Source organism: Colletotrichum gloeosporioides, assembly GCF_011800055.1.
Source record: "Colletotrichum gloeosporioides strain Lc1 chromosome Unknown consensus_86, whole genome shotgun sequence".
Classification (NCBI taxonomy): Eukaryota; Fungi; Ascomycota; class Sordariomycetes; order Glomerellales; family Glomerellaceae; genus Colletotrichum; species Colletotrichum gloeosporioides.
This window is the reverse complement of record NW_025544731.1, coordinates 292,190-315,763: the sequence shown is the minus strand read 5'-3', so window position 1 is coordinate 315,763 and position 23,574 is coordinate 292,190. Positions and strand designations below refer to the sequence as shown.

The 23,574-nt window shown below is 52.9% G+C and overlaps 11 protein-coding genes and 2 pseudogenes across 13 annotated transcripts; 9 read left to right on the top strand and 4 right to left on the bottom strand.

Moving 5' to 3' along the window:
• Positions 1-1,398: 1,398 nt before the first annotated feature.
• On the top strand, positions 1,399-2,004 carry GCG54_00015330 (uncharacterized protein; the record flags this gene model as incomplete). Its single annotated transcript, XM_045415133.1, has 4 exons — positions 1,399-1,453; positions 1,474-1,698; positions 1,784-1,860; positions 1,885-2,004. The coding sequence occupies 4 exons, from the start codon at positions 1,399-1,401 to the stop codon at positions 2,002-2,004; spliced, it is 477 nt and encodes a 158-aa protein (XP_045258306.1).
• Positions 2,005-2,019: 15 nt separating this feature from the next.
• Positions 2,020-2,410, top strand: GCG54_00015329 (uncharacterized protein; the record flags this gene model as incomplete). The annotated part of the gene is given in 2 exon segments (XM_045415132.1): positions 2,020-2,204; positions 2,224-2,410. The coding sequence occupies 2 exon segments, from the start codon at positions 2,020-2,022 to the stop codon at positions 2,408-2,410; spliced, it is 372 nt and encodes a 123-aa protein (XP_045258305.1).
• A 5-nt stretch (positions 2,411-2,415) lies between these two features.
• Positions 2,416-3,138, top strand: GCG54_00015328 (uncharacterized protein; the record flags this gene model as incomplete). Its single annotated transcript, XM_045415131.1, has 3 exons — positions 2,416-2,442; positions 2,574-2,762; positions 2,788-3,138. 3 exons carry the CDS (start codon positions 2,416-2,418, stop codon positions 3,136-3,138), a joined length of 567 nt encoding a protein of 188 aa, XP_045258304.1.
• A 208-nt stretch (positions 3,139-3,346) lies between these two features.
• On the top strand, positions 3,347-3,748 carry GCG54_00015327 (uncharacterized protein; the record flags this gene model as incomplete). The annotated part of the gene is made up of 2 exons (XM_045415130.1): positions 3,347-3,387; positions 3,535-3,748. 2 exons carry the CDS (start codon positions 3,347-3,349, stop codon positions 3,746-3,748), a joined length of 255 nt encoding a protein of 84 aa, XP_045258303.1.
• Positions 3,749-3,793: 45 nt separating this feature from the next.
• GCG54_00015326 (uncharacterized protein) lies at positions 3,794-4,483 on the top strand (the record flags this gene model as incomplete). Its single annotated transcript, XM_045415129.1, has 3 exons — positions 3,794-3,865; positions 3,917-3,972; positions 4,096-4,483. 3 exons carry the CDS (start codon positions 3,794-3,796, stop codon positions 4,481-4,483), a joined length of 516 nt encoding a protein of 171 aa, XP_045258302.1.
• Positions 4,484-7,125: 2,642 nt separating this feature from the next.
• Positions 7,126-7,403, bottom strand: GCG54_00015325 (uncharacterized protein; the record flags this gene model as incomplete). The annotated part of the gene is made up of 2 exons (XM_045415128.1): positions 7,126-7,239; positions 7,323-7,403. 2 exons carry the CDS (start codon positions 7,401-7,403, stop codon positions 7,126-7,128), a joined length of 195 nt encoding a protein of 64 aa, XP_045258301.1.
• A 51-nt stretch (positions 7,404-7,454) lies between these two features.
• GCG54_00015324 (uncharacterized protein) lies at positions 7,455-7,665 on the bottom strand (the record flags this gene model as incomplete). The annotated part of the gene is made up of 2 exons (XM_045415127.1): positions 7,455-7,595; positions 7,627-7,665. 2 exons carry the CDS (start codon positions 7,663-7,665, stop codon positions 7,455-7,457), a joined length of 180 nt encoding a protein of 59 aa, XP_045258300.1.
• A 647-nt stretch (positions 7,666-8,312) lies between these two features.
• GCG54_00015323 (uncharacterized protein) lies at positions 8,313-8,646 on the bottom strand (the record flags this gene model as incomplete). Its single annotated transcript, XM_045415126.1, has 2 exons — positions 8,313-8,453; positions 8,503-8,646. The coding sequence occupies 2 exons, from the start codon at positions 8,644-8,646 to the stop codon at positions 8,313-8,315; spliced, it is 285 nt and encodes a 94-aa protein (XP_045258299.1).
• Positions 8,647-14,085: 5,439 nt separating this feature from the next.
• GCG54_00015322 (Compactin nonaketide synthase mokA) lies at positions 14,086-14,636 on the bottom strand (the record flags this gene model as incomplete). Its single annotated transcript, XM_045415125.1, has 2 exons — positions 14,086-14,150; positions 14,180-14,636. 2 exons carry the CDS (start codon positions 14,634-14,636, stop codon positions 14,086-14,088), a joined length of 522 nt encoding a protein of 173 aa, XP_045258298.1.
• A 574-nt stretch (positions 14,637-15,210) lies between these two features.
• GCG54_00015321 lies at positions 15,211-15,428 on the top strand (annotated as a pseudogene). Its single transcript has one exon. A coding segment is annotated over exon 1 (218 nt).
• A 62-nt stretch (positions 15,429-15,490) lies between these two features.
• GCG54_00015320 lies at positions 15,491-17,271 on the top strand (annotated as a pseudogene). The gene is made up of 5 exons: positions 15,491-15,734; positions 15,829-16,101; positions 16,136-16,509; positions 16,539-16,686; positions 16,760-17,271. Coding segments are annotated over exons 1-5 (1,551 nt in total).
• A 2-nt stretch (positions 17,272-17,273) lies between these two features.
• On the top strand, positions 17,274-20,791 carry GCG54_00015319 (Lovastatin nonaketide synthase mokA; the record flags this gene model as incomplete). The annotated part of the gene is made up of 9 exons (XM_045415124.1): positions 17,274-17,671; positions 17,775-18,216; positions 18,349-18,908; positions 19,352-19,407; positions 19,491-19,818; positions 19,918-19,968; positions 20,040-20,184; positions 20,242-20,383; positions 20,454-20,791. The coding sequence occupies 9 exons, from the start codon at positions 17,274-17,276 to the stop codon at positions 20,789-20,791; spliced, it is 2,460 nt and encodes an 819-aa protein (XP_045258297.1).
• Positions 20,792-20,944: 153 nt separating this feature from the next.
• Positions 20,945-22,938, top strand: GCG54_00015318 (Lovastatin nonaketide synthase; the record flags this gene model as incomplete). The annotated part of the gene is given in 8 exon segments (XM_045415123.1): positions 20,945-21,085; positions 21,112-21,377; positions 21,392-21,607; positions 21,637-21,790; positions 21,885-22,025; positions 22,191-22,280; positions 22,324-22,782; positions 22,828-22,938. The coding sequence occupies 8 exon segments, from the start codon at positions 20,945-20,947 to the stop codon at positions 22,936-22,938; spliced, it is 1,578 nt and encodes a 525-aa protein (XP_045258296.1).
• Between the last annotated feature and the right edge of the window lie 636 nt (positions 22,939-23,574).

The following is a 23,574-nucleotide window of genomic DNA, read 5'->3' as shown; positions in this document are numbered from 1 at the left end:
TGGGTGACCTTCAGCGTGCGCACGACATCCACGGAAGACCGGGAGATTGTACCTCCAGAATTCGAGATAATATAGTCTTTGTATCGACGTAACGAACTGATCATCAAAGGTCTGGCGCCAGCCGGAATCAAGAACAGATTATTTCAACTGCGTGAAACAGCTTAATCATTCTATCTATAAGTGCTAGCTGCGCCATGCTACAAATTGACGTGGCCGATTCGTTCCGTAAAGACGGGACTCAGGCTAGCATTCGGGCCAGGGGCCGAGGTGCCTCTTGTGTCAGTGGTCGCAGCAACATTGGCGAGCGCGGGTTTATTTGACGGGATGATGGGCTTCAAAGGTAGCGGACCGTCACACTGGACCCTTCATTCTGAATTTCAATTGGATCACAATGGGTTTCGAGTTGCCTACCACGGTGAGGTGCGGGGTGGGAGGAAACGCGAGAATTGCCATGGCAAATGAGCGTACTGCAAGGCACCTGACTAGTAAGCATCGCGAAGAATGCTCTTGGTATTACTGAGCGAACCCTGCGCTCGCGTTGTGCGCGAAGATGTGTGCCAGGATCAGACACTTGAATAATTCTCCAGGTACCAGGCTCAAGTTCTCAACATTACCTGCCCGAGCGCTCGAATGCCCACTCTGGATGATGCCTCACTGCCGCTATTACCGGGGTTAACACATGTGGGAACCGTACAAAGACCAACCATCCGTCTGATTGCGCGAGAGGGACGAGGTGCTGTTGGTTTGAGATTCGTAGATCAACAATCTCGGAGGTTGAACGCAAATTGTATCTGGGGAACAGACCAGAACCATAAGTAAGCTCGAACGTTTGATCCAGAAGCTTCTGCAAGTTTGCATACTTACCACATGTGCTATCCTTCTCGGCTGCGGGTCAGTCCCGTTACTGCTGACCAGTACAGAGGAGCTCTTCCAAAGCTTCTTCCGAGATGCCAAGACAGTTGTACCAGAAGTACTTGGAGGTACAGGGATCCGGAATAACCTCACCACGCAGCCCCTGATCGATCCCCACGAGGGACCTAAAATGCCGCTATTGAGTTGGATTTTCTGATGACTTAACGTACCTACGATATTCCGGGTCCACAGTGACTTCTAGGCGTGGGCAAGGACTTTTGAAGAGCTCCTCCGTAACAACCCGCTAGAACCGCCGCAGCTTCTCTCTTCGCGTCATATCTGTTCGCCATGCCACAATCATAAGAAATGATGACAAAGATCTATCACTGCTTCACCTCAACCGCCGCCACGGCACGTCCATCATGTCGCAGGTCGTCGACGTAGCCAGTGAGAGCAACCAGCAAAAGCACATTAAATTTGGGTCGTTCGTTACCGATATCGGATACGTCCAGTCCGAAGGGCTCAAGTAACGCCGCAAGTGAATGAATGCCTTCCATCAACGGTAATATGCAGCGTGATCGTACACCTGGCGTCCATCCCAGTACGAAAGTCAAGAACCAGGGCGATATTTGATCGAGAATTGGGTGAGGAAGCAATTGAAACCGTCCGCGGTCCGAAATTGCATTCACGGTCGCGTTTTGTGGTACACGCACCACACGGGGATCAACTACCTGTGGAGCGATGCCCACTGCATCTGTCAAGACACGATTGAAGGGGCGGACTGCACCGGGCACACTTACTGCGTCGAGACACGAGAGACAAGATGCCTTGCAAGCCATGGATCTAGTCTATTAACCCAGCGACCATCCTGTCGCGCTGCTCGGGCAATCTCTAGAATCCCAAAAGTTGAGGCACGGTATGTTCGGCGCAGTACCAGGCGAGCTACGTCTTTCGTCCGTTGAGCTGTCCAAGCAAGCAACGCAGCTTTGCCTGGCACTTCGCGGGATGGTATGACTGCGCCTACTAGACAAGGAACGAATTGATGACGTCCTTCGCATGGCCGAAAGATACACGCTTCTAGTTCCAGCTTCAAACTCTATGACTCCGAGAGTAATGGCCTATTTTGAAGCGCGCGGGTTGTCAAAACCATGAGGCAGGCTGGCCATCATGGCCAACTATTGCCAGTACCACACGCTATTGGACGATGTCTCACTCAGTGCGCAGGGTTATAGCCTCAGTATTTCGTTACTAACTATATGTCTCCTCGACGGCGAGATCCTTGATAACGGTGTTGGCGGCCCGCAGACGTCCGGACTTTCAATCTCGAAGATTCTCCGAAAGTCCATATTCCGGTAATTTGTGCTCCTAGAGACACCAGAGCACCACACAGCGGTTGACGTTCAACGAAGGCTGTCGACTCACTGACGTGAGTGTGATATCAAAGGGAATCGCTACCAGGGGCCACCTGTGGAGGCTGGGTCCCATTATCGATACCACCAAATTCCGGCGAAATCTGCCGCGGATCAACGAGCCCAAAGGCCGTCTGACACTTATTTAACGGAGATGCCCACTGTAACTCATGTTTCGTCTGTGTGATTTGCGCTATCGCTGGCTCGCCGGCCGGATAGATGATTATCTCGCCGCCGATGCCCAAGCCCGAGACAAGTATCGCTCTTTTACCGAAATGTATGGCTCTGATATCCGCCAGAGGTGGCATATAGTCGGAGGCACCTCCGCGCGAGTTTTCTAGCGGAGCAGTCGGGAATTACAGCCCGGTCACATTCTACCTGCGGGCGGGTCAGCGTTGCCCGGATGCGAGGCACACAGCGTGGTCCGCACCCGGCCGGACCCGCCTCTACAGGGCTGGCACCCCGGACCCGACGGCGCAGTGGAGCGTCGGCCCCGCTAAGGTACACAGAAAGTCCGAGACCCCAGATGGAGTGCGGCGTCCGAAGAGAACTGTTGCAGAGGAGCTTTTCAGGCTGTTTTTCCGAGCTTTGGGCGAATGGCGCTGGCAGCGGGCGTCTTGGGCGTGCCGAACTTTTCAGACATGGCCAGCTCGAATACAACTGCGGCTTCATGGGCCACCATACTCAACGCATGGCCTTTTGCATCGCCACATTGCACCTGGCATACACCATGACGACGCCTTTTCGCACCGCGCTCAGCAACAAAAATCATGAACAACGTGGCTTTGGGGAGCGCCGCCACGTGCTTGATCCTGATGGAGACGTGCTGCTCGTCCTGCCTAGCAAATCCGAACAAGGCGATTGCCCCCTAAGATGATTGTCTGGACGCTGGGCTTCACGGACTAGACTTGTGGTTCGCCTAATCCGTGCCCCAAAACGAGGCCGGAGGGTCAGAGCTGACTGCTAGGTATAGCGAGCTTAATAGACGGACGTAGCTTGGACAAAACCTCGGTAGCGGGCCCACAAGAAGCATACTGGTCTCATGGAAATCGGTTTTGATGTTAAAGACTGAAGCAATAGAGGAGATGGGCATGAAGAGCAAGAAAAATAAGAAGAAGAAAAAGAAGTAGAAAGCACCTTCACCATCAGAGAGACTTAAGTTGTTGGAGCATGCGATAATTGCGACAACTAATGCGCCTGAAACAAATAAGTCCCCGCTCGTTAGACTTAAAGCCAGCTGAATACCGGCCGTAGCTGACTCGTCTGTCTCTAGAAACGGCCTGGGAAGCGCGCAATTATCAGAAGCTGAAACACGCTCTTTAGTCTTAACTAGCGATAAGGCCTATGTTAATAAACCAGCCTCTTTAATCCCAACTGTTAAAATCGTTGTTTTATCGCAGCATCTCACTCTTTCATCACACTACTTCAGATCTCAACTCAGCAGGCTATGGGCAGAGACTTTACTGCACTCCAAGGGTGGCCATTAGCATAAAAGGGCAAAGGACTGCGACGCCAACGCTATCCTCATTCTGATGCAAATCTTCCATGCCAGAACGAAAGACATTCCCCGTATAGTCGACCTAGAACAGCTCGCCAAGATCGCCGTATAAGTTGAATACTACAGCTATTACAACACCTTCTTCGCAGTCCTTTAGATCGACAGCCTCCAGGAACAACTGCTGTCAGAGTATAACCGCTATTTAGTGCTATAGTCATTAGTATGAGTTGCTTTTCGTAGAGATAATCTCTTCCAGGCCGTCCCCAAGATAGCTGTTATAAAGAGTAAAGGGCCGCTCCTAACCCTTGAACTACCCTTTTTATAAAGACCAACCAGTTTATACGCTCACCATCATCTCTATGTATGCCTACTGACACTAGCAGACCAGATCAACAGGCGAAGGCAGCACGCTATAGCAGACATCTTGGGAATACTGGACAAACTAGGCTCCAATCTTCTTCGTGGGTCCACTAGATGTGACTCCAATTATTCTTCCGCCCTATTTGGCGCACTAGTAAAGAAGATAGCAAAGCACATCCTCATAGACCCGTTCCCGCGCGCACCGTTCTTAGGCTATGATATCACTGCGCTCGGGAAAGCAGTTAATGGTTTCCTAAGTCCTTGGTGGCATCACTTTGTCTATTCTGAACTGGCCTTGACGAGCTGCGAGCTTTCTAGCATATGTACTAATCTGCTCAAGAAAGGGCTGCAGGCATTCAAATGATGAGATGAAGACGATGGCACGTGGAGGAAGGTGCATTGGATCGCCGCTGCGATTGGTTCGTTGCTCCATATAATGCACACTCGCTTAGCTGCCTGCTAGCCTTTTATTCAAGTTTTATCCTGCAAAGGCCTGTTCTAAGTAAAAGCGCCTCGTCACGGGACGTACGCCTTGCTTATGTATCACTGGCGTGAGACCATTAGTACTTAGAACACCGCGGGCTTCCACCGAGAGACAGAGCAATCTAACACTTAGCACAGAGCTTCTTTTCTAGGAAATCTACCGATCTTTGTTTGAATCAGGATGGCTGAAGTTATCAGGATTCTCATAAGTTGCATTGCTATCTGTTAGCTAGTTAGGTATGGGAAGAAATCCTCACGTAAGCTATACAAGTTTTCAAAATATGCTGGAGCCCCGACCGGCAGCTGGAATATCTAGCACATCAGAGTGATATATTCTGGAACTTTATTAGAACAGCCCAGCTCTCACTCAGACGTCATAGTAAGACAGGTCGTCGCTCCCCAACGCTTCATTATACGTTAAAAAGTCATGTCCTAGAGGGAATAGAGATAAAGGCGACGTTCATTAAGCGCGATCTTTCCGCAGCCATCGATCGCCTAGGCGACGTTGCGAATAGCTCACTAACGGTTATTAGATTGTCTAAGTAGCTTCAGCATAGAGAGTCAATCCTGATGCCATTTCCGCAGATGGAAATCGTTCAGACATGCTTGTAGTTGCTGGTGTCTGCGATTCAGTTAGAAGCTTATACTTTCATGACTGATGGTCAGGTTCACGAAGCCCGAAGGGAGAATATGAGACTGCAGAAAGACATGTGAGCACCATGCAACCTCACCCACGTACTTGGGCCGACTGACGCAACGCCTCACAGATATTTCTTGAGGAAAGTCATCAAAAATGAAGTCTGGGTCATCGCGCGACTCGAGAGCCGGTTAGGAAAGGCCGACCATCGCGTCCAAAGAGGGATCATAGCAGCGTCCTTCAAGTTTGTTCAGAGGTCAATAATTGATACTCTCATTCGGCTGGGACATAGCGTAGCGGAGACTGGATTTCTGCCTAGACAATGCACTCTATTATCATTATCTGAACATTCTTTAGAGACGATGACAGTATGCAATCGATGACGAATGTTTCGATTTCTTCTTAAAACTCTGGGCTCATTCCGATGCCAGCCAACTAGCGAGGTAGAAGCTCGGCTATCAAAACTTCGAACGATTCACGATGGCCGTGAGACGGCCATGTCACAAGAGCGGACGCAATCTCACAGCCCAAACCTCAAGGCTTTCCCCAGCGCGACGACTCAAGCTACGACTGGATACGTCACATCTGCTGATGGAACTGTTATATCAGAAATGGCGACAGTGAGTAGAGATTTAGAAACAAGCATTATGTCTATTGGCGCAGTAAGTAGGCTGGGGCTGGTAGTTAATAGGCAAAATGACGATGAAGCTGTGTGGGTTACGTTTGAAAGTGGAAAGGTAATGCAGACTATAGGAAAGGTCTCCTTGAGCTGGAATGATAACAGGATATAGGCTAACGTCTGGTCACACACTGACTTGCAATGCCTCATAATAGAGCATTGCAGACTTGAGATCATGCTCGGAAAGTCTTTTGATGATAGAATGGTTGACGAGGAGCGAGAAATTGGGAACTAGCTAGCAGTATGCTATATTCAGCGAAAAGTCTGCTCGAGGCGCGATCTTCTCTATGAGTGTCATCATGCTTGAATGTAAGCCTGTTATCCTGCCTTACTGCGAGGACTACCAGCGAAGGAAGGGAGACGAATGTGGTGCGGTGTCCACAGCCTCTGACATTCTGTGACTGGTTTGTCATTTGCGAGGCGACGGTGATTGAGCATCACTGCTGTTAGAGGAGAATAAGTCACGCTACAACTCGCAAGAACATACACCATAATTTACTGTGTGTGCAATTGCCCAGTCATGGGCGATGGAAATGAAGAACGGTATGAAGACTGCTCCAAGGGTAAACTGGGGGGAAACTGGGAGCGAAGCCCGTGCCCGGGGAGTGGCGGCTTATACGTGGGCTTTTCAGAAGGGACCATGGCCGTTGCGGAAAGAGGTAGCGCGAGGCGCGCGCGCCAGCTCGTGCCGATACCCCAAGACGCGTTCGAGCTATGCATGCTTCCGGTCCCAACTGCATCAAAAGGTGTGATCCTGTTGACGTCCCCTACAGAGTGGCTTGAGTCCTGCGTAGTGTCACGTCGACCGAATGCTCAACAGGCTCTATACGTGTCCATTATGACTTACAGTGATACGCCTTCTGCAGTACAAGCCAGCGAAACGCCACTGCCCGGCATGTTTGTGGACTGGAGCTCGAAGGGCCATGCAACTGCGGACATTACTCGGCCAAGGACCGAAGCAACTTCCAGAGGTTGGGACACAGTAGAGGCGGTCATTCAAATCAGCACTCGACAGAACACTGTCTGGGACTGGCTTGTGGTCGCCGAGGATCTAATGGAGCTAACATTCAAATGGACCATCAATCTATTGAGAAGGTTTCATCTGGTAATAGACACAGGGCCTCTGAGTATTAACAACTAGGAAGGAATTAACCTTAATCTCATGCGTGCTCTCGAGGAGTCGGCTCTAAACCCACGAAAACAGGGTTCAGTTACCATAATTCTCGTACAAATCATCCGCTGTCTCCTGCTCCCCAACACATACGGCATAGACGGTCCATGTGAATCCCTTCACTACCTCGCACAACTGGGGCATAGTAACCTGGGCAGCATAGAGCGACGTACGAATACGTCGTCTTTGATTTAGCCATATTCCTTGATCTCAAATTCCAGCCTGTCGCATACACTTTTGAGAGGAGAGGACACAAACACGAAACCCAGAGCCTTGAGGCCCTTCACCTTCAGCTCGAAAGCGTCAGCAGCCATCCCTCTGTCCATTCGCTTCTATCCAAGCGCAAGGTAAGGATCCCACAGTTCTCAGCGCAACGCTCCTTCTCTCTCTAGGTGATACTGGTCCAGCTGCACGAGGAACCGCCTAGACTGAGACTCTTCTGGCGTCTTACAAGCCTCCATAATCTGTCGCAGGTTCCAAAGGAGCGCCTTACGTCTCTGCCACGCCTACGCCAAGATTAACTTCTTGTCCTCACACAGTCTGCACTGGCAAGTGAAGCTCCAGTTCTCTAGACATTTCTGCGTTACTTAGTAATTATCGCCAGGCTTAGGTTGCTGGTAGCGGATCAGCAACTCAGCGTCAACGTCGAGGTCTTTAGTGGCGCACACAATCGGCATGTTGCCAATAAAAGAGCAACGACAATTGCTAGCACAGGAATGCTTGATATGGGATGCAATAATCCAGGCGCCACAAGTAGTTTACGCGGCAGCTATGTGTTTCTGGGGATTTTCTATCTTCTTACAGCTAGATCTCGGTGTACCAAAGCAGTTTAAACTGACGATCCTTTCAACAAGAAACCTAAGAGGGTAAGCGCGGGGATAGGCAACAGCAACACATAATCTTCAACTCACGTATTAACCAATGCCCTTCTCGGTTGGTTTGCCACTATCTTAGGCTCTGAGGGCGTCGGCTAGCGTCTTTTCGGGGCGATCAGGGCTTAGCTTAGCTAGTGAGCAATTAAGCAGAGCGGCTTGTTCCTGCGCGACAGTCTTCGCAGGTGAGAGCGCATTGGAATACCTGATTAATAGTTAGAAGCTCTTGATGGTGGCCTTTATGCACTTACAAACGCTCAGTTCGTCCCTAATCCTGCTTTTTGACTGCTGCGTTCCCCCGCAGCTGAGTCTCTTCGGAGTTGCCGTCAATCTGTTTCAGCGATCTCCATCTCAGATCCGCTCATCCTTCACTAGAAGTTGAGTAATATCTCCAACATAATCCACCCGCAAGCTGTACGCGCCGTCGGTGGTAACCTTCAAGAATGATTCCTTAATAATACAGATGCTGTTCTGAGGGAGCAGATCGTCGGCCTACATGTTGTCGTTGTTGTTGTTCTATTTTTCGACCCCGTCAGCCTACATCCTCTGACTGGTTGTACAGCTGGAGCAGCACCACAGTACGTTCCTCGTCTTCCGCGATGACCTTAACGGCATTCAACCTGTCAGGAGGTGTCATCATCCGGATAAAGACTTGCTTGCCCCGGTGGCGTTCTTCCAGCATCATCTTCGAGATTACAAGAGGCCGGAGGCTAGCTGCAGATCGGACACAAGGAGGATACAGCTGGGGAATTTGCGTGGTGGAGTAAGTGGTTTGGTCGGCACTCCTAACAAGCGACGCAGATAGTGCCATCATAAAACGGGTTACAAGAATATTAGAGGGCGGGTAGGGGTCTTTCCCTTGCGGGAACCAGCTCGCTCCGCAGCCTGGTGAAGCCTTCAGAAAAGCGCGTTGATCTCTTTAACATTAGAAACATCTTTAGTATCCATAGCCACAGAAGTGGTGGAATCCTGTGGGGTTTGGTCGTTGATAGATCAGTCTTGAAAAAGGGCTGCCTTGCAAGCTCTGAAGAATAGGACAGGAGAGATGAAGGTCTGATCCCGCCAGAACGAAGAGAGCCCAAGGAAAGAGCCAAAAGTATACCTGGGATATGTCTCATCTGGGCTCCAGATACTTTGAAAACCCCGCGCCCGGCGGTAGTGTTATTCTTCGCGTGCGGTGGAGGATACGTCAGTTCTTTCTCTGCTGCGGGAGGCCGATCATGCGCTGTTTGCCTTCGTCAGGATGCGCGTCGGTCTGGTAGTAATACGTGAAGAACAACGATAATTCCTCTAGTGCAGCTGCAACTGAACTGTGGCCGGCTGCATACCTGCCGTAACTCCACCCCCATACACTAGCGCTAACCAGTGGGATGTGCACACATCACAATCGCAGCCAATTATTCTGCCTTGGTGCTGCCTCACGGTCGAAAGTAGTCACCGCCAGCAGCAGGAGCGGCTGACGCCGCAGCAAATGCTTCCTAGCCTCCAGGGTTTGCGAATCAAACCTGGCAGTCCTGCGTTTCCGTAGACCGCTGGACCAACCAGCCACAATAAGCGGCTGGAATGCGGACATGTATTCCGTTATAACCGCATCAATCGGTGTCTTGAATTCGGCGGACGGACATGTCCTGTGTGCCGGCAGGTTTATGCGGAGGGATGATTTTTGTTAAATTTGTTGGCCAGCGCACAGTGTCAAATATGCCTTGTTGATTTGGACCAGATTATATTCCCATATCACCCGTTCTCTCCTCGAAGTGAGATGTGGCAGGTAGTGAGTTGTGACTGACGACTCAACGCTCATCGCGGTTGTCACTGGGCGCATCGGCGTCCGTCCTGGTGATGAGGAAGAGAAGAACGTTAGACGAAGTGGGTGGAGTGTCAGTATGAGAGCACGCCTAGCCACCTCTACGTAATGGGAAGTAGTAGCTCAGCTTGCACCGGGGCCTGGCTACCACTTCATGGCGGGGCAGGCGGGGTGGGGCTCGGGCCGGGGTTCGGGCGTCGGGTCCGGGGCAAGAGCCGACATCCGCGGAGCAAGTGGGGTCGCAGCGTCGGAGGGCCGAGACCGCCGCTACGTCCGGCTGAGCCTGCGACAATGTTCGAGCATTTAATTTGCCGTAGCGCTATGGAATTACATAGCCAAATAACCCAGCAGCGCTTCCACCCACTCATACTTATCTTGTCCATCGCACCTATAACCTACAGGTACTTATTTTCATCATCGGCACGGAACTGCGGCCTCAATGTCAGATTCGTTGGACTTCTGCGCTGCGATTTATGCTTGGTTGGTCATCGTGCAAATTGCCTACCAACACGATGATCAACCGCTACTCAGATATCTACGAAAATGTCGCGGTATCGATCCTAGCAACGGGGCGAGGCTCCCATTATTGCCCCCCTCGTCGCATTCACCACGTTCCGCAAATCATCTCATGGATTCCACACAGGTCAGTGGGAAGCGTTTCAACATCGCAGTCGCAGACGTCCTCACCTACGAAACAGCTCAAGAGACTTACCCTCAAGGCCAGTAGCTTTATTCATCGCAAGTTCGCGACCAAGCGCCATGCCGAGTTACCCCCGTCGCTTAATAAACTCGTTACAGAGCTGGGGAGCATGAAATATGGCTTTCAGATATGGCGCATCATATGCGCACTGAGGTAAGTACTTGCCTTTTTACTCCCTACTACGGGCGCGCCATTCCCCATCCTGTCTCTGCCCCTGGAGATTCTGGCATAAACTAACTCTTTGCTCCTCAAACGCTGGGATGAAAATTTTGAAATACCAGACCACGCCTTCCTTTCGCTTCTCTGTTCTTCTGTTGCAGGCAGACAGCTTGATCACGTGAAATTCAAATCACTCAAAAATCCTTCATCCCGCAGGAACACCAGGATTTGCTTAGATCGAGCCCGTTGCGGACCCGGAACCAAGTTTACAACGTCTCCGTTCAAAGCTCCACCATCGTTTTGTTATCACCAACATCCAAGCGCAGATGCAACAGCCGGTGGTGTGCCCCCCGCCCCTGGTTCCTCATCTTCTTATGATCAATTTTTGCACTGAGGGGCCGACCTATCTACAGGCTAGCTGTTGGAAAAGTAGTCCTGTTAGTAAACTCAAGGGCGAATATCAAATTGAAAGAACATAATAAGATAGAATGTCCCAATTCGCAATGACAATACTTAGCAGGTGGGAAGCTTGCAACACGGAGCAAGAAAAATATAAAAGCTCATAGGTTCACGCTGCGAGGAAGGGCATCATGGACCTCAGCAGAGAACACTCAGACCAAGACGCATTTCCTTCAAGCTGTCTTTCCTATCCAATCTCGGCGCCGAACGGCTCATTTGTCGGCCGGAATGCGTCAGCCTTCCGCCTCCTCGACCGGTCGAACCTACAGCCTCGAGGCTGCAGGTACGTCAACCTCCCCCTCATCCTTACACTGTCATTGATCGTAGCACAACGGATGCGAGTAGTGACGCACCATGTATCCAGACCCCGACCACGAGGCTCCATATGCGCTGCAGTATCTGTCGCAGGCGGCCAAAGAGCTTTTAGTCATACATAACGTGCGTTGCCGTATAATCGCAGAACAGCCCAACATGTTTCGTCAGCCTGTTGTGCTCCGGCTCATGGTGTCAGCAAAGAGTGCCTAAGAAAGTACCATTGTGCCAGGAGCGCTGAGGAAGGACTCATATAAAAAACTTGTGATAGGCTGGATAACTCTGACACACTGCACGACTAGACGTCTATCTGAATGTGAGATTGAACATAGAAGGTATATTCATGTGTTCAATGCAAGAATGACCCGCTGTAAATTTGTTGTTCTCACATCTTTCATCATGCAAGGTGCACTGGCCGCATCTCGCGAGACTCGTCTCAATGGTGCTCGGCTCTACGCCACTCATGGTGGCTTCACCAGAGCCAGCCAACTAGAGGAGCGGTTCGATGCCTTCAAGCCGCAAGATATTCAAGATGTTGTCATCGTCATTCATTCTGCAGGCAGTAAACAAGACAAATGAGACAGCTACACGCCAGAGGATGGTCCGCCCGACCGATGCGGTTCGGTACCAGTTCTTTTAAAGGAGTGCTATGCAGCCTGGGGAGATGATAGTCGCCATCAGTGTCCGCGATAGTGCAGTACGCGCGGGCTTTGGCATCCTGCCCCGGCCTCCATCAAGTACGGCGGAAGTTCACGTCTTCATATTGCCCAGCTTCAGTTTTCCATCTACGATACTTGGGTGTGGTCCGCTGTCTGGACCAAGCCATGCCGTGATGTTCCTCGCTAATCAGGCTCAATCTGATGGCGGGGAGGGTTTTCGAGTGGTGGCTCGGTAAGCACACACAAGAGTATCATTCTCTTAGAAATAGGGACGAGTGGTGCAGGTTCTGATTGGCGGTGAGATACGCTCGAGGAGCAGCACCGTACTTAAGGAAGCTTATCAGATACGGTCACTCTGAACAAAATGAAGCAGAAAATACCGACGTCGCAGAGGAGCTAGGCATACACACTTGCGTTGGTTCCCCAGCGTCTGCGACACCTCAGCAAGTTTGCCGACGATGTGCTCATGATGGAAAGACGAAGAGGTGGTCACGCTCCCAAACCGCTGTGTCTTGTGGAGTTGTCGTGGCGCCGCTGGAAGGGAACGGCGTGGGAGGTACGTATAGTTTGTGGCCCTGCTCCACCGCGACTCAGCCAATTGATTTTAACCTCTCAGTCCTGACTGTGGGGCTTGTGCGAAATTTCGCACAGGAATGCTGGGCCTGGCCAATCAGCTGGAGCGCCACAGGCAGATTGGAGCCCGTGCGTCAGACGAATATTTCCCGCCTCCATCAACACAAAATGATTGGAAATGCCCCCCATTCGACTTCGTGGATAACCGCGCTGGTGACCGTTAGGATCTTGGAGGACGCTGTCTTGGTATCAGCGGCCCCTTCTGGTCGCTTCTGGGCTTCTTAGGCGCAGGGTCTAGGTGTTTTTGGATGTTAGTTAGTCCGAGAGCGCAGAACCAACGGATCGAGGAGCCAACGGGTGCGGTAGCCGGAAGGTCGTGCGTGCCGCCTCGCCCCTCGCCCTCGCTCGGAGGTCCAGAGGGTTCCCTTATAAGCTGTTCGTTTTTGATATTCTTGCTTAACTAGGTAGGGAGAAATCGTCCGAAAGTACGAACTTCGCGAAAATGGGTTATTTTTGCCCGATTACCTCGGTAAAACCACCATATTAATCCCTCAATGTGCTCGTACTATTCAATGGCTCTGATCTCAGCGACAATAGCAGTGTGGGAAATGCGCCTATCAGGCGCAACACATGGGCACTGAACGTCAAGATTTCCCCTCCAGACAGCGGACAGCGCACCAGGCGGCTGGCTGAGATTGACGCGCAGATTGCAGTCGTCTGTCACCTGGCGAGTGCAAAGCAGGGTTGACAGTCAAACCTTTGCGCCTGATGCAAGGCGCACGGACTGGCAAGTGCTGATAACCGTTGGCTACCTTTTCTGACTCCAAGCCATCAAGGTGTGCAGACAAGGTGCTCACGTAATGCAAGTCGTAGGATTTCCCGACCTGTGCCCGAGCCACCACCGCCACGTCCTTCAAGTCTGCTTGAGCCACAGATGCCCGCACAGGGGGCTTGGCACTGACATAATCACGGATTTTGGCAGATTTCCGCAGCACGTACCCCATGAGCGCCAGTCGACTTACCCAGACAGGCGACCGCGAATCCTCATATGCACCTCTCTACCGCCCGTCTTCCTCGGTCAGTTTGTCTTGATGAGTTTAAGGGTGCATGAATATCTGTATCGATACACATGCATGCGCATTCTGGATTCCGCTCTCTTAGAGTTACTTCCTTGGTTGAGCTTCAGTCGAAAGTTTTGCTGCGAGGAGAAAAGTGGAAGTGTTACAGTTGACGGAAGGCGGCCTTTTTAATGTCTAATGCGAGTGCCGACTACCTTACTGACCGCATGTCTGCGCAACGATCCCTTAGATATAGAAGGAAGGTAAGGCAGGCAGGCTGGGGCGGCAGTGCCTCGGAGGCAACGTTGGAAAGGACGGGACGGGACGGAACGGGACGGAACGGTGTACTCGGAAGGTGCGTTGCATGGACCAACCAAGATTTCGGTAGATCGAGGATGACTCAGCCCAACTCGATGGATGAAAGAGCAGGATCACCCAGCTCGTAGGGTAGGTGCGTGGTTGGGTCTGGCCAAGGTGGAAGGAAGTAACCACACCGTTGCATCTGCCTTGTGCAGTGCTAAGGCGGTCGTGGATGACACTATAGGGCACGCGAGAATGCTTCAGGGCCTCTCTCACACTGTCCTGGACGAACATCAAGTGCTCGCCAAAGTCGCCGAACCCCAGAGGGAGCAGGTTGGCACAGAAGCCCATGGCCGACAACTCGTCCATGGTGGAGCGGTTGGTGTCGGCAATGCCGATGGCGATGTCATCGCTGCCCGTCATGCGCGACAGCAACACGTGGTAGATGGCCAGGTAGAACTGCGTTGGCGTCGCCTTGTGCTTCCGGCTGCGGTCTTTGATGTGGAAAGCGACCATGGGATCTACACGCTTGATCGCCTCATTTTGATACCAGATGGTCGATGCTCCCTTTGGTTCTTGCGACGAGGCTTCATCGCTCGTCAAGGACTGCAAGAGGGCCAGCGGCGCGGACGCGGACGATTTGCAGTGCATGGATCTCCAGAACGAGATTTTTCTTCCCTTCTAACTTTTCTTCTTCACAGTTTGCCGCCTGGAGCTCCAGAACGAGATATCCTCGCCGAGACGGCCATCTTCCAAATCCTTGCGCTGCTGGGCAGCAAGGTCGGCAAACTGGACCGTCGGCTGCTTCAGTGGCACGTTGCTGTAGAGCTTTGCTGCTTCAATAAAGAGGTTCTCTGCGTTCGATCCGTCGCCGACGAGTCTGTGACAGGCAATAACTAACAAGTGCTCGTCGTTGCCCTAGTGGCAGTCGACGAGCCTGAGCGTATCGCTCCCCGCAATGTTATACTTTGTCTCGTGGAGCGTCTGATAATACTCTTCCGCCGCCGCTCGGTCTGAAACCAGCAGGATCTCGAGCTTGTTATCTATATGCTTGCGGATCGCTTGCTGAGGGATCTTGTCCGCTTTGCAGTCGTCACCACAGCAACTGCAGCGCTTCAGTCGGCCTTCTCATTGCCGGAGCATTCGCTAACGCCCAAGCAGTTCCCCCTTCCAATTGCACCAATCACAGCTCAACGAAGGTCTCAGTCAAGGATTCAAGGTCGCGATGGCTCAGAGAAACTACCCGAATGAGCCGATTGCAATTGTCGGAAGTGGGTGCCGCTTCCCCGAGGCTGCAAATATACCTTCAAAGTTATGGGACCTCCTGAAAGAGCCTCGCGATGTTCAGAGCAGGATTCCAAGGTAAGGTTCGACGTCGACACGTTCTACCATCCTGATGGCACCCACCACGGACGCACCAACGCGTCTTACGCGTATTTCTGAAGGAGGACCTGCATACCTTCAACGCACCTTTCTTCAACATCCAAGCAGGAGAGGCAGAAAGCATGGACCCTCAGCAGCGGCTTCTGCTAGAGACGGTGTATGAGGCTGTATCCAACGCTGGAATGCGGATGCAGGACCTCCAAGGGTCGTCCACGGCTGTCTATGTCGGAATGATGACCCATAACTACGAGACCGCTTCGACACGCGATTTGGAGAGTATTCCCGCTCACAGCGCCACGGGCGTTGCGGTGAGCATTCCTTCGAATCGCATCTCCTACTTCTTTGACTGGCATGGCCCGAGTGGAAGTGACCGACCCCTTTGATGCCTGCCTGGGTTTAGTTTGATATCTGTCCCATAATGCTAACCTGCTTCGCTGAACGCAGATTACGACTGACACAGCATGCAGCTCATCGTTTGCCGCCGTACATCTTGCAGTGCAACAGCTTCACAGTGGACAAAGCACCATGGCCGTTGCCGCTGGCGCCAACTTGATATTGGGCCCTATGACGTTTGTCCTGGAGAGCAAACTGAACATGCTGTCACCCTCGGGCAGGTCCCGCATGTGGGATGCTGGAGCCGATGCATATGCCAGAGGAGCAGGTTACCATCTCTCTGCTGGGCCTCGGCCGCAAGACATCTATTATACTACCACGTGTGGCACTCCAGGAAGCGGTGTGCTCTGTGGTCCTAAAGACATTGAGTCAAGCCCTGAAGGATGGTGATACGATTGAGTGTGTCATCAGGGAGACCGGAATCAACCAGGATGGCCGGATAACGGGCATCACCATGCCTAACCATGACCCTCAAGAGGCCCTGATTCGCGCCACGTACGCAAGGGCAGGCCTGGACATAAATAACCCCCAGGAACGCTGTCAGTCTTTCGAAGCGCATGGTAAGCGGCCGCTCACTGTTTGCCCGGAACTGTGTATGCCTGAGTCCAACGGTTGCTGTGCAGGGACCGTTACACCGGCTGGAGATTCACAAGAAGCAAATGCCATTGCATTTGCCTTCTTTGGGCTCTTTTTGTCGGAAGCATCAAGACAGTCGTCGGTCATACCGAAGGCACCGCCGGTATTGCTGGTCTGCTCAAAGCTTGATTGGCCGTGCAGCACGGTATCATCCCTCCGAACCTGTTGTTCGACAAGCTAAGCCCTCGCGTGGCTCCTTTCTATAACCATCTGAAAATAATGACCGAGGCCATTCCTTGGCCGACAGTTGCACCTGGCCGGCCTCGAAGAGTCAGTTTCAACTCATTTAGTAAGAGATTATCGACTTCGTGTATCCAAATAAGACAGAAAGAACAAACAACTAACCCATTTTGAACACATAGGTTTTGGCGGAACAAATGCGCACGCGATTGTGGAGGAGTCTCTGGGCCTCGATCAGAGCACGCCTATAGCTGAAGCTGTCTTAGAGGCAGAAACATCTTGCCTGCCTCTTGTGCTTTCGTCAAAATCGAACAAGTCAATGAAATCAACGCTAGAAAGCATGATTCAGTTTGTCGATACCCAACAGTTCAGCCTGCAAAATCTGTCTTGCACCTTGCTCGAAGAGCGATCCGTCTTGCCGTGGCGTCGCCACCGTCGGAAACAACAAGGAGACGCTCCGACTCGCACTGGAGGCTGCCATCGAGGACGGTGAAGTCTAGACTGGCCTCAGCACCGATACGAAGGGCAAGCCGGGCTGGGTATCTTCACAGTACATGGCGCGCAGTGGCCCGGAATGCTGAAAAAGCTCATCCTCGGCATACCATACACCGCACGCATTATCGAAGAGCTCGACGAAGCGCTGAGAACACTCCCCATAAGTATCGGCCATCATCGACGTTCCAGGATCAGTTGATGATGTTGGAGGGCGAGGCCTCCAACGTGAGACAAGCCAGCTTCTCGCAGCCATTGTGCTGCGTTGTGCAGATTGTACTAGTCAGACTCCTCTCTGCCGCCGGCATACATTTCAATGCGGTGGTAGGCCACAGTTCGGGCGAGGTCGCCCGTGCCTTTGCGACAGGATTCATCAGTGCTGCCCAGGCCATCCGGATCGCCTACCTTCACGGCGTTGTATCCGCCGAGCACGCATCTTCAACAAGCGGGCAACCTGGTGCCATGTTGGTGGCAGGCATGTCGTATGAAGATGCGAAAGAGCTTTGCGAAATGGAGGTCTTTGAAGGCCGAGTCTGTGTTGCAGCCAGCAACTCGCCCGACCGTGTGACCATCTCCGGTGATGCGGATGCAATCCAGCACGTGTAGGGTATTCTGGAGGACGCGTCCACCTTCGAAAGGCTTTTGAAGGTCGACGAGGCCTACCATTCACACCATATGCTTCCATGCGCCGTACCCTACGTACAGCTGCTGGAGGAATGCGATTGCGCCGTTGCCCGATGCCAACCCAACCCAGACCGGGCTTGTTTGGTATTCATCCGTCCAAGAGCACAACAAGGAGATGACTGCAGAGGATGTTACCGCCGCTTATTGGAAGGACAACCTCATGTCTCCGTTCCTTTTCTCTCATGCGGTCCAGAAGGCTGCCGTAACCTGCCGTGGGCTACAAGTCGGCCTTGAAGTCGGCTGTCATCCTGCTCTCAAGGGTCCTTGTCTTGCCGCCGTCAAGGACACCCTCGACGGAAAACAGTTGCCGTATACCGGCTGCCTAGAAAGAGGAGCCGATGACATGGCCGCTTTTGCACGAGGTCTCGGATACCTCTGGGAGCGCTTTGGAGTCCCGACCGTTAATGCTACCGGCTTTGCAAAGGAAGTGTCGCCACAGCGACCTTTTCAAAGCCTGGCAAAGGTCCTGCAGTTGTACCCCTGGGATCATTCTCGCCGCTACTGGACCGAGTCACGCTCTACAAGGGAGCATCTTCGTGAACAACACCCTCACCTCCTGCTCAGCAAGCTGTACTCCACCACATCGACGTTCTAGTGGAAGAACTTTGTGAGGTCCCGCGACCTCGAGTGGTTGGACGGCCACGCCCTCCAAGGACAGACCGTCTTCCCTGCCGCAGGCTGCATCGTTATGGCCATGGAGGCTGCCATGCGTGTGGCCAACGACAACAACTACGAAGTGGAGCTTCTTGGGATTGTAGACATGGACATCAGCAAGGCGGTGGTATTCCAAGACGACAACAGCTTGGTGGAGCTTAACCTCTCAGCCAGCGTGACCGGCGAGCCCGGCCAAGATGGTATTACTACGCATAAGTTCTTCATCGACTTGTGTCTCTCCAAGGAGAGTGAGATTTTGACTTCGGCCAAGGGAGAGATCATCATGGCGGTGGCTGACAAGTCATCCTTGCCCGCCGGCGACGACGAATCTGTCTTGCTGGCACCCGAGAAAGAGCACCCTCAAATGAACAGGGTCAACATCGATTCCTTCTACAAGGAACTTGACCTGATGGGGTATGAGTACAGCAAAGACTTCCGTTGTCTGAAAACCATGAGACGAGCTGACGCCAAAGCCACTGGCACCCTTGCGTTCCTCAAGTTGTAGGACGCTGGACGGTGCCAGCCTCTGCTGAAGCACCCGGCGCCGTTGGATATTGCCTTCCAGACCGTTATCGGGGCTTACTTGTTGCTGGGTAACTGATGTCTGCGCTCACTATACGTCCTGGCCTATATCGACAGAATCTCCTTGGTCGTATCGCTCTGCCTGGCGGCTACTGAGGCGCAGACGAGTTCGCGTTTAACATCACCAACACATGACAAGGGCGACTTCCTGAGTGGCGACATCACCGTATTTAGTGCCGAGAAGAAGACACTTCTCTAAGTTGAGAATATTATGTTCAAGCCATTTCCTCCCCGATAGCATCTACAGACTTTCGCATCTTCGCTAAGTGATTCTGGAATCTTCTTGTGCAAGACAAGATTCTAGATGATCTGGTATATTGGGTAATGTAGTAGGGTAAGCAGGCCACACTAATTATTGAAAGCGTCGTCTACTTTCTAATTAAGTCGTTCCTCCAGTCCATGGATGTTATCGAGATCGGTAAGTCCCAGAAACAATACGCCAAAATCGCCTTCCTGATTGTTTGCTGTGTTTCATACTCACTGGCCTGTTATTCCTCTTAGGCGCGGGCACGGGCGGCGCTACGAAGCACATTCTGTCAAGGCCGCAGCTTGGACTCAACAGTTACACGTACACCGACATCTCGACCGACTTCTTTCAGCAAGCTCGCGTCAAGTTCGCCGAGTTCGACACGGGAGAGCCCATGCAATTCGAGTCTCTCGATATCCGTTGGAGCCGCGCAGGAGAAGGCTTCAAGGACCACCCGTACGATCTCATCATTGCATCCAACGTCCTCCATGCCACCCCCAAGCTCGAGGAGACCATGACACTTGAGATCACCCACCGTGAGCATAGCCGACTCGGCTTTCTCTTCGGCTTGTTCCCCGACTGGTAGGCTGGCGTTGACGACGGCCGGGTTTTGGAGCCATTTGTCTCGTACGACCGGTGGGACGCCATCCTGAAACGTGCTGGATTCTCGGGCATCGAGAGCCGTACTTTCGATGGAGATGCCAACCTGTTCCCCACGTCCGTTTTCAGCACGTACGTCGCTGATTCCAGGATCGACGCGCTGTACAATCCTCTGTCTGCCCCCCTCAAGACCTCCTACCCAGCATTGTCGTCGTCGGCGGCAAGTTCCCAGAGACACGACGCATCACAGAGGAGTTGACTAGTATCCTTCCGCAAAGATCCGTTCAGTCTTTCACCAGTCTGAACGAGCTCGCGTCGGCGGACCAGCAGCTTAAGTCCACCTTTGTCGTTTTGTCCGAAATCGACGACGAGATCTTCGCTCACCTGGGCGAGGCCAAATTCTAGGCCGTCAAGAACCTGCTCTTCCTCGCCAGAAAGATGCTGTGGCTGACGGAAAGTGCCTGGATCAACAACCCGCACCAGGCCAGCACCATCGGCATGTTGAGGTCAATCGCGCGGGAGCATCCAGAAGGCCGATACCACGACCGTACGTGTCCGCTACGCTCTTTCGCAGGCCATACGTGTGAGCCACCTTGGATTCTTCCACCTTGTGCAAGGGAACAATCTGGACGGCGCCTCCGTGGCGGCCCTCTCGGAGCAAAACGCGTCCATGGTCCATATCTCTCAAAACGACGTCTTTGCGGCACCGAGCAATGTGGCCGATAAGGCCCCTGGCGAATTCTTGATGTCCGTGGCGGCAACACTCATGGGCGAAGCCGTTTCCCGTCAAGCCCAAGATTCCGGTCCCGCGGCTTCAATTCTCGTTTTTGAGCCGCCGAGCTTTTGCATCAGGATCCTGCTAGAGGAGGCCGAGCGACGGGACTTTCAGATCTGCTTCGCCACGACATGGTCGAGCTTCAAGAGCACCTCCTCCCCCGCCAGTTCCGCTCGATGAATCACCTTGCACGGCAAAGAGACTGATAGCCGGCTGAAATAGATTCGCCCGGCCAACCTCACGGCTTTCTTCGACATTGGATGTCGACCAACCAGCCCGCCGTTGATATCGGCCATCGCCTGGCCAATATGCCTTCCCCTAATTACTACAAGTATGGCTGCAATTACATCGTCCGCAGCACAGCTTGGTCATCTTCCAGAGCCTCGGCTCAAGAAGCAAACGTGGTCGAACAGTCGATCGTTGCTGCGGCGGGCAGAGCTATTGGCAACGGACTTTACTAACTCTTCCCTGCGAGTCAGTTTTCTTGATTAAGTGACAAGCGCCTGGAGCTGTCCGCTCTGGTTGACTGGAAGGCGGAGAAGCCGTTGTTGGCAAAGGTTCGCCCAGTCGATTCAGGCAACCTCTTTGTCAACGACAAGACCTACCTGCTCGTTGGCCTCACCAGAGACCTTGGGCGGTCCTTGGCCCGGTGGATGGTCTTACACGGCGCCAAGTATGTTGTGCTCACCAGCAGAAACCCTCGAGTTGATCCCAGATGGATTGCCCACGTTGAAGCTTTGGGCGGAAAGGTTACAAGTTTGCCCATGTATGTTGATGCAGTCCACCAATCCCCCTTTCCCATCTTTTGGCATTTCATTGTCGTTTCCTGACCCCGAATCTAAACTTTCTTTTTTCGGATGTTGCTAACCAAGAGTCGGTCGACGCTGGCTTTGCTAAGCTTCAAGACTTGAAGCTGCCGCCTACGGCCGGCATTGCCTTTGGGCCTTTGGTTCTTCAGGATGCCATGCTCAAGAACATGGACCTTTGGAGCCCAAGGTACGGGGCGCACAGATCCTCCACGAGAGGTTTTTCGACCCGGACGGCAGCAATCCGCTCGATTTCTTCGTCATGTTCTCGCCCATCGTGGCGGTCATGGGCCACCCCGGCCAGGCCAACTACAGTGCGGCCAATTGCTACCTGCAGGCTTTGGCTCAACAACGGTTGTCCAAGGGATTGACGGTAAGTCAAAGCTCCGATTACGGTTTCTTGCCATCATGCTGCTTTCGATCATCGGCGTCTGCAGAGCTCAACTGACCGTTGTGATCAACTCCAGGGTTCGACTGTCGACATCGGAGCCGTCTATGGTATTGGATTCGTCACTAAGGCCGAGCTTGAGGAGGACTTCAACGCGATCCGGTTCAAGTTCGACTCGGCCGAAGAACACGAGCTTCACACGCTGTTCGCCGAAGCCGTCGTGTCCGGAAAACAGGCGCTCGCGAGGTTTCAGAACGAGGAGAAGCGTAAAAGGTCCGTGATTGAGATGGCAGACGTCGAATTGACCACGGGCATCCCCGCACTTGACCCTGCTCTCAAGCAGCCTTTCACGTTTTTCAACGATGCTCGTGTTGGAAACTTCAAGATTCGCGAGCAGCGCAAAGATTCCACGGCGGGCGGCGGCGACAAGGGTTCCGTCAAAGAACAGCTGCAGCAGGCAATGACCTTGGGCCAGGTTCGACAGTTCGTCATTGGTAAGCGCCCGAATCTGCCAACAGTTGCTTCCCTCTGTGCCATTTGGTTTTGGTTTCTGGGAGCGCATCAAGCTGATGAGTCTTTTAGATAATTTGTCGGCAAAGCTGCGTGTTACTTTGCAAATTCCGGATGGGGAGGACCGCCACCCGGATGTTCCCCTCATGGACCAAGGTGTCGACTCTCTGGGGGCCGGCACCATTGGTTCCTGGTTCTCGAAGCAGCTGCTCCTTGACCTTCCACTATTAATGGTGTTTAGCGGTGCGTCTGTGGCTGACCTGGCAGACGACGCCGCTGCGCGACTGCCGGCGAGCGCCATTCCGTTGGTGAACCAAGGAGAGGACACCAACGCGGACAGCTCCGACGATACCAGGTCCAACACGGCGACGAATGAAACTTCTGCCGGAACGCCCCTTACTGGCTCGGTCGACTCGTTCTCGGATGGCGGGGCCGAGGCATTCGACGATGACGACGGACCCGTTGTCGTACGGCACGAGAGAATTTCCCTGGCCCAGGAATAATCCTGGAAGGTCCAGCAGGGGAATGAGGACCCCACCGTCTTCAACAACACCATCGGCATGTTCATGAAGGGCGCCATCGATCTCGAGCGGTTATCGCGGTCTCTGAGACGGTGTTCGTGACCGGTCGGCGTAGACAGTATGGACGAGCCTCGGGCCAGTCCTAGGTGCGAGCTGCAGCTGATTCTTCTGCCTTCTGCCGCAGGGTCTTGACGGGGCTCGAGATGGTTTCGGTTGTGCTGGTTTGAGGGCGGGAGAATCGTGCAAGGGGACCTACAAAGTCGAGATTGTCGTCGAAGGTTGGCTGCCGTCTGTGTTTGGGCCGGGAAACGCTGGCCGCAGGCGTCCACGGTAGTGCTGGAAAAGCACCTGGTCCTGGACGCGCGGCAGAAGCTGGTACGAGAGGCGGAGAGGGTGGAGGAGAAGAGCGCGGCTGTATCGTGGGCAGCGTCGCGCGCGCTGTTGACAGCGCTCTCTGTCGCAGTGATTTGATGTTTGCTGGTGATTGCCCTTGCTTAAGGTAAGGTATGGTGCTGAACGGATCAAGCGCAAGGATAGCCCCCAGGGAAGGGCGAGGACGGAGGGATGGTCGCAGATGGATAGAACGAATCAACGCAGCCTCAGCCGTCGCAACAAACGGGGTCATTTCTTGCTCCCCACCCCCGGACTGAGATGTACTGTAGCAGATGCTTGAAGAGGGGGCATTGCGATGGGATGCAGACAGACAATGAAGGGCGCCTGTGGTCTGGGTTCAGGGGG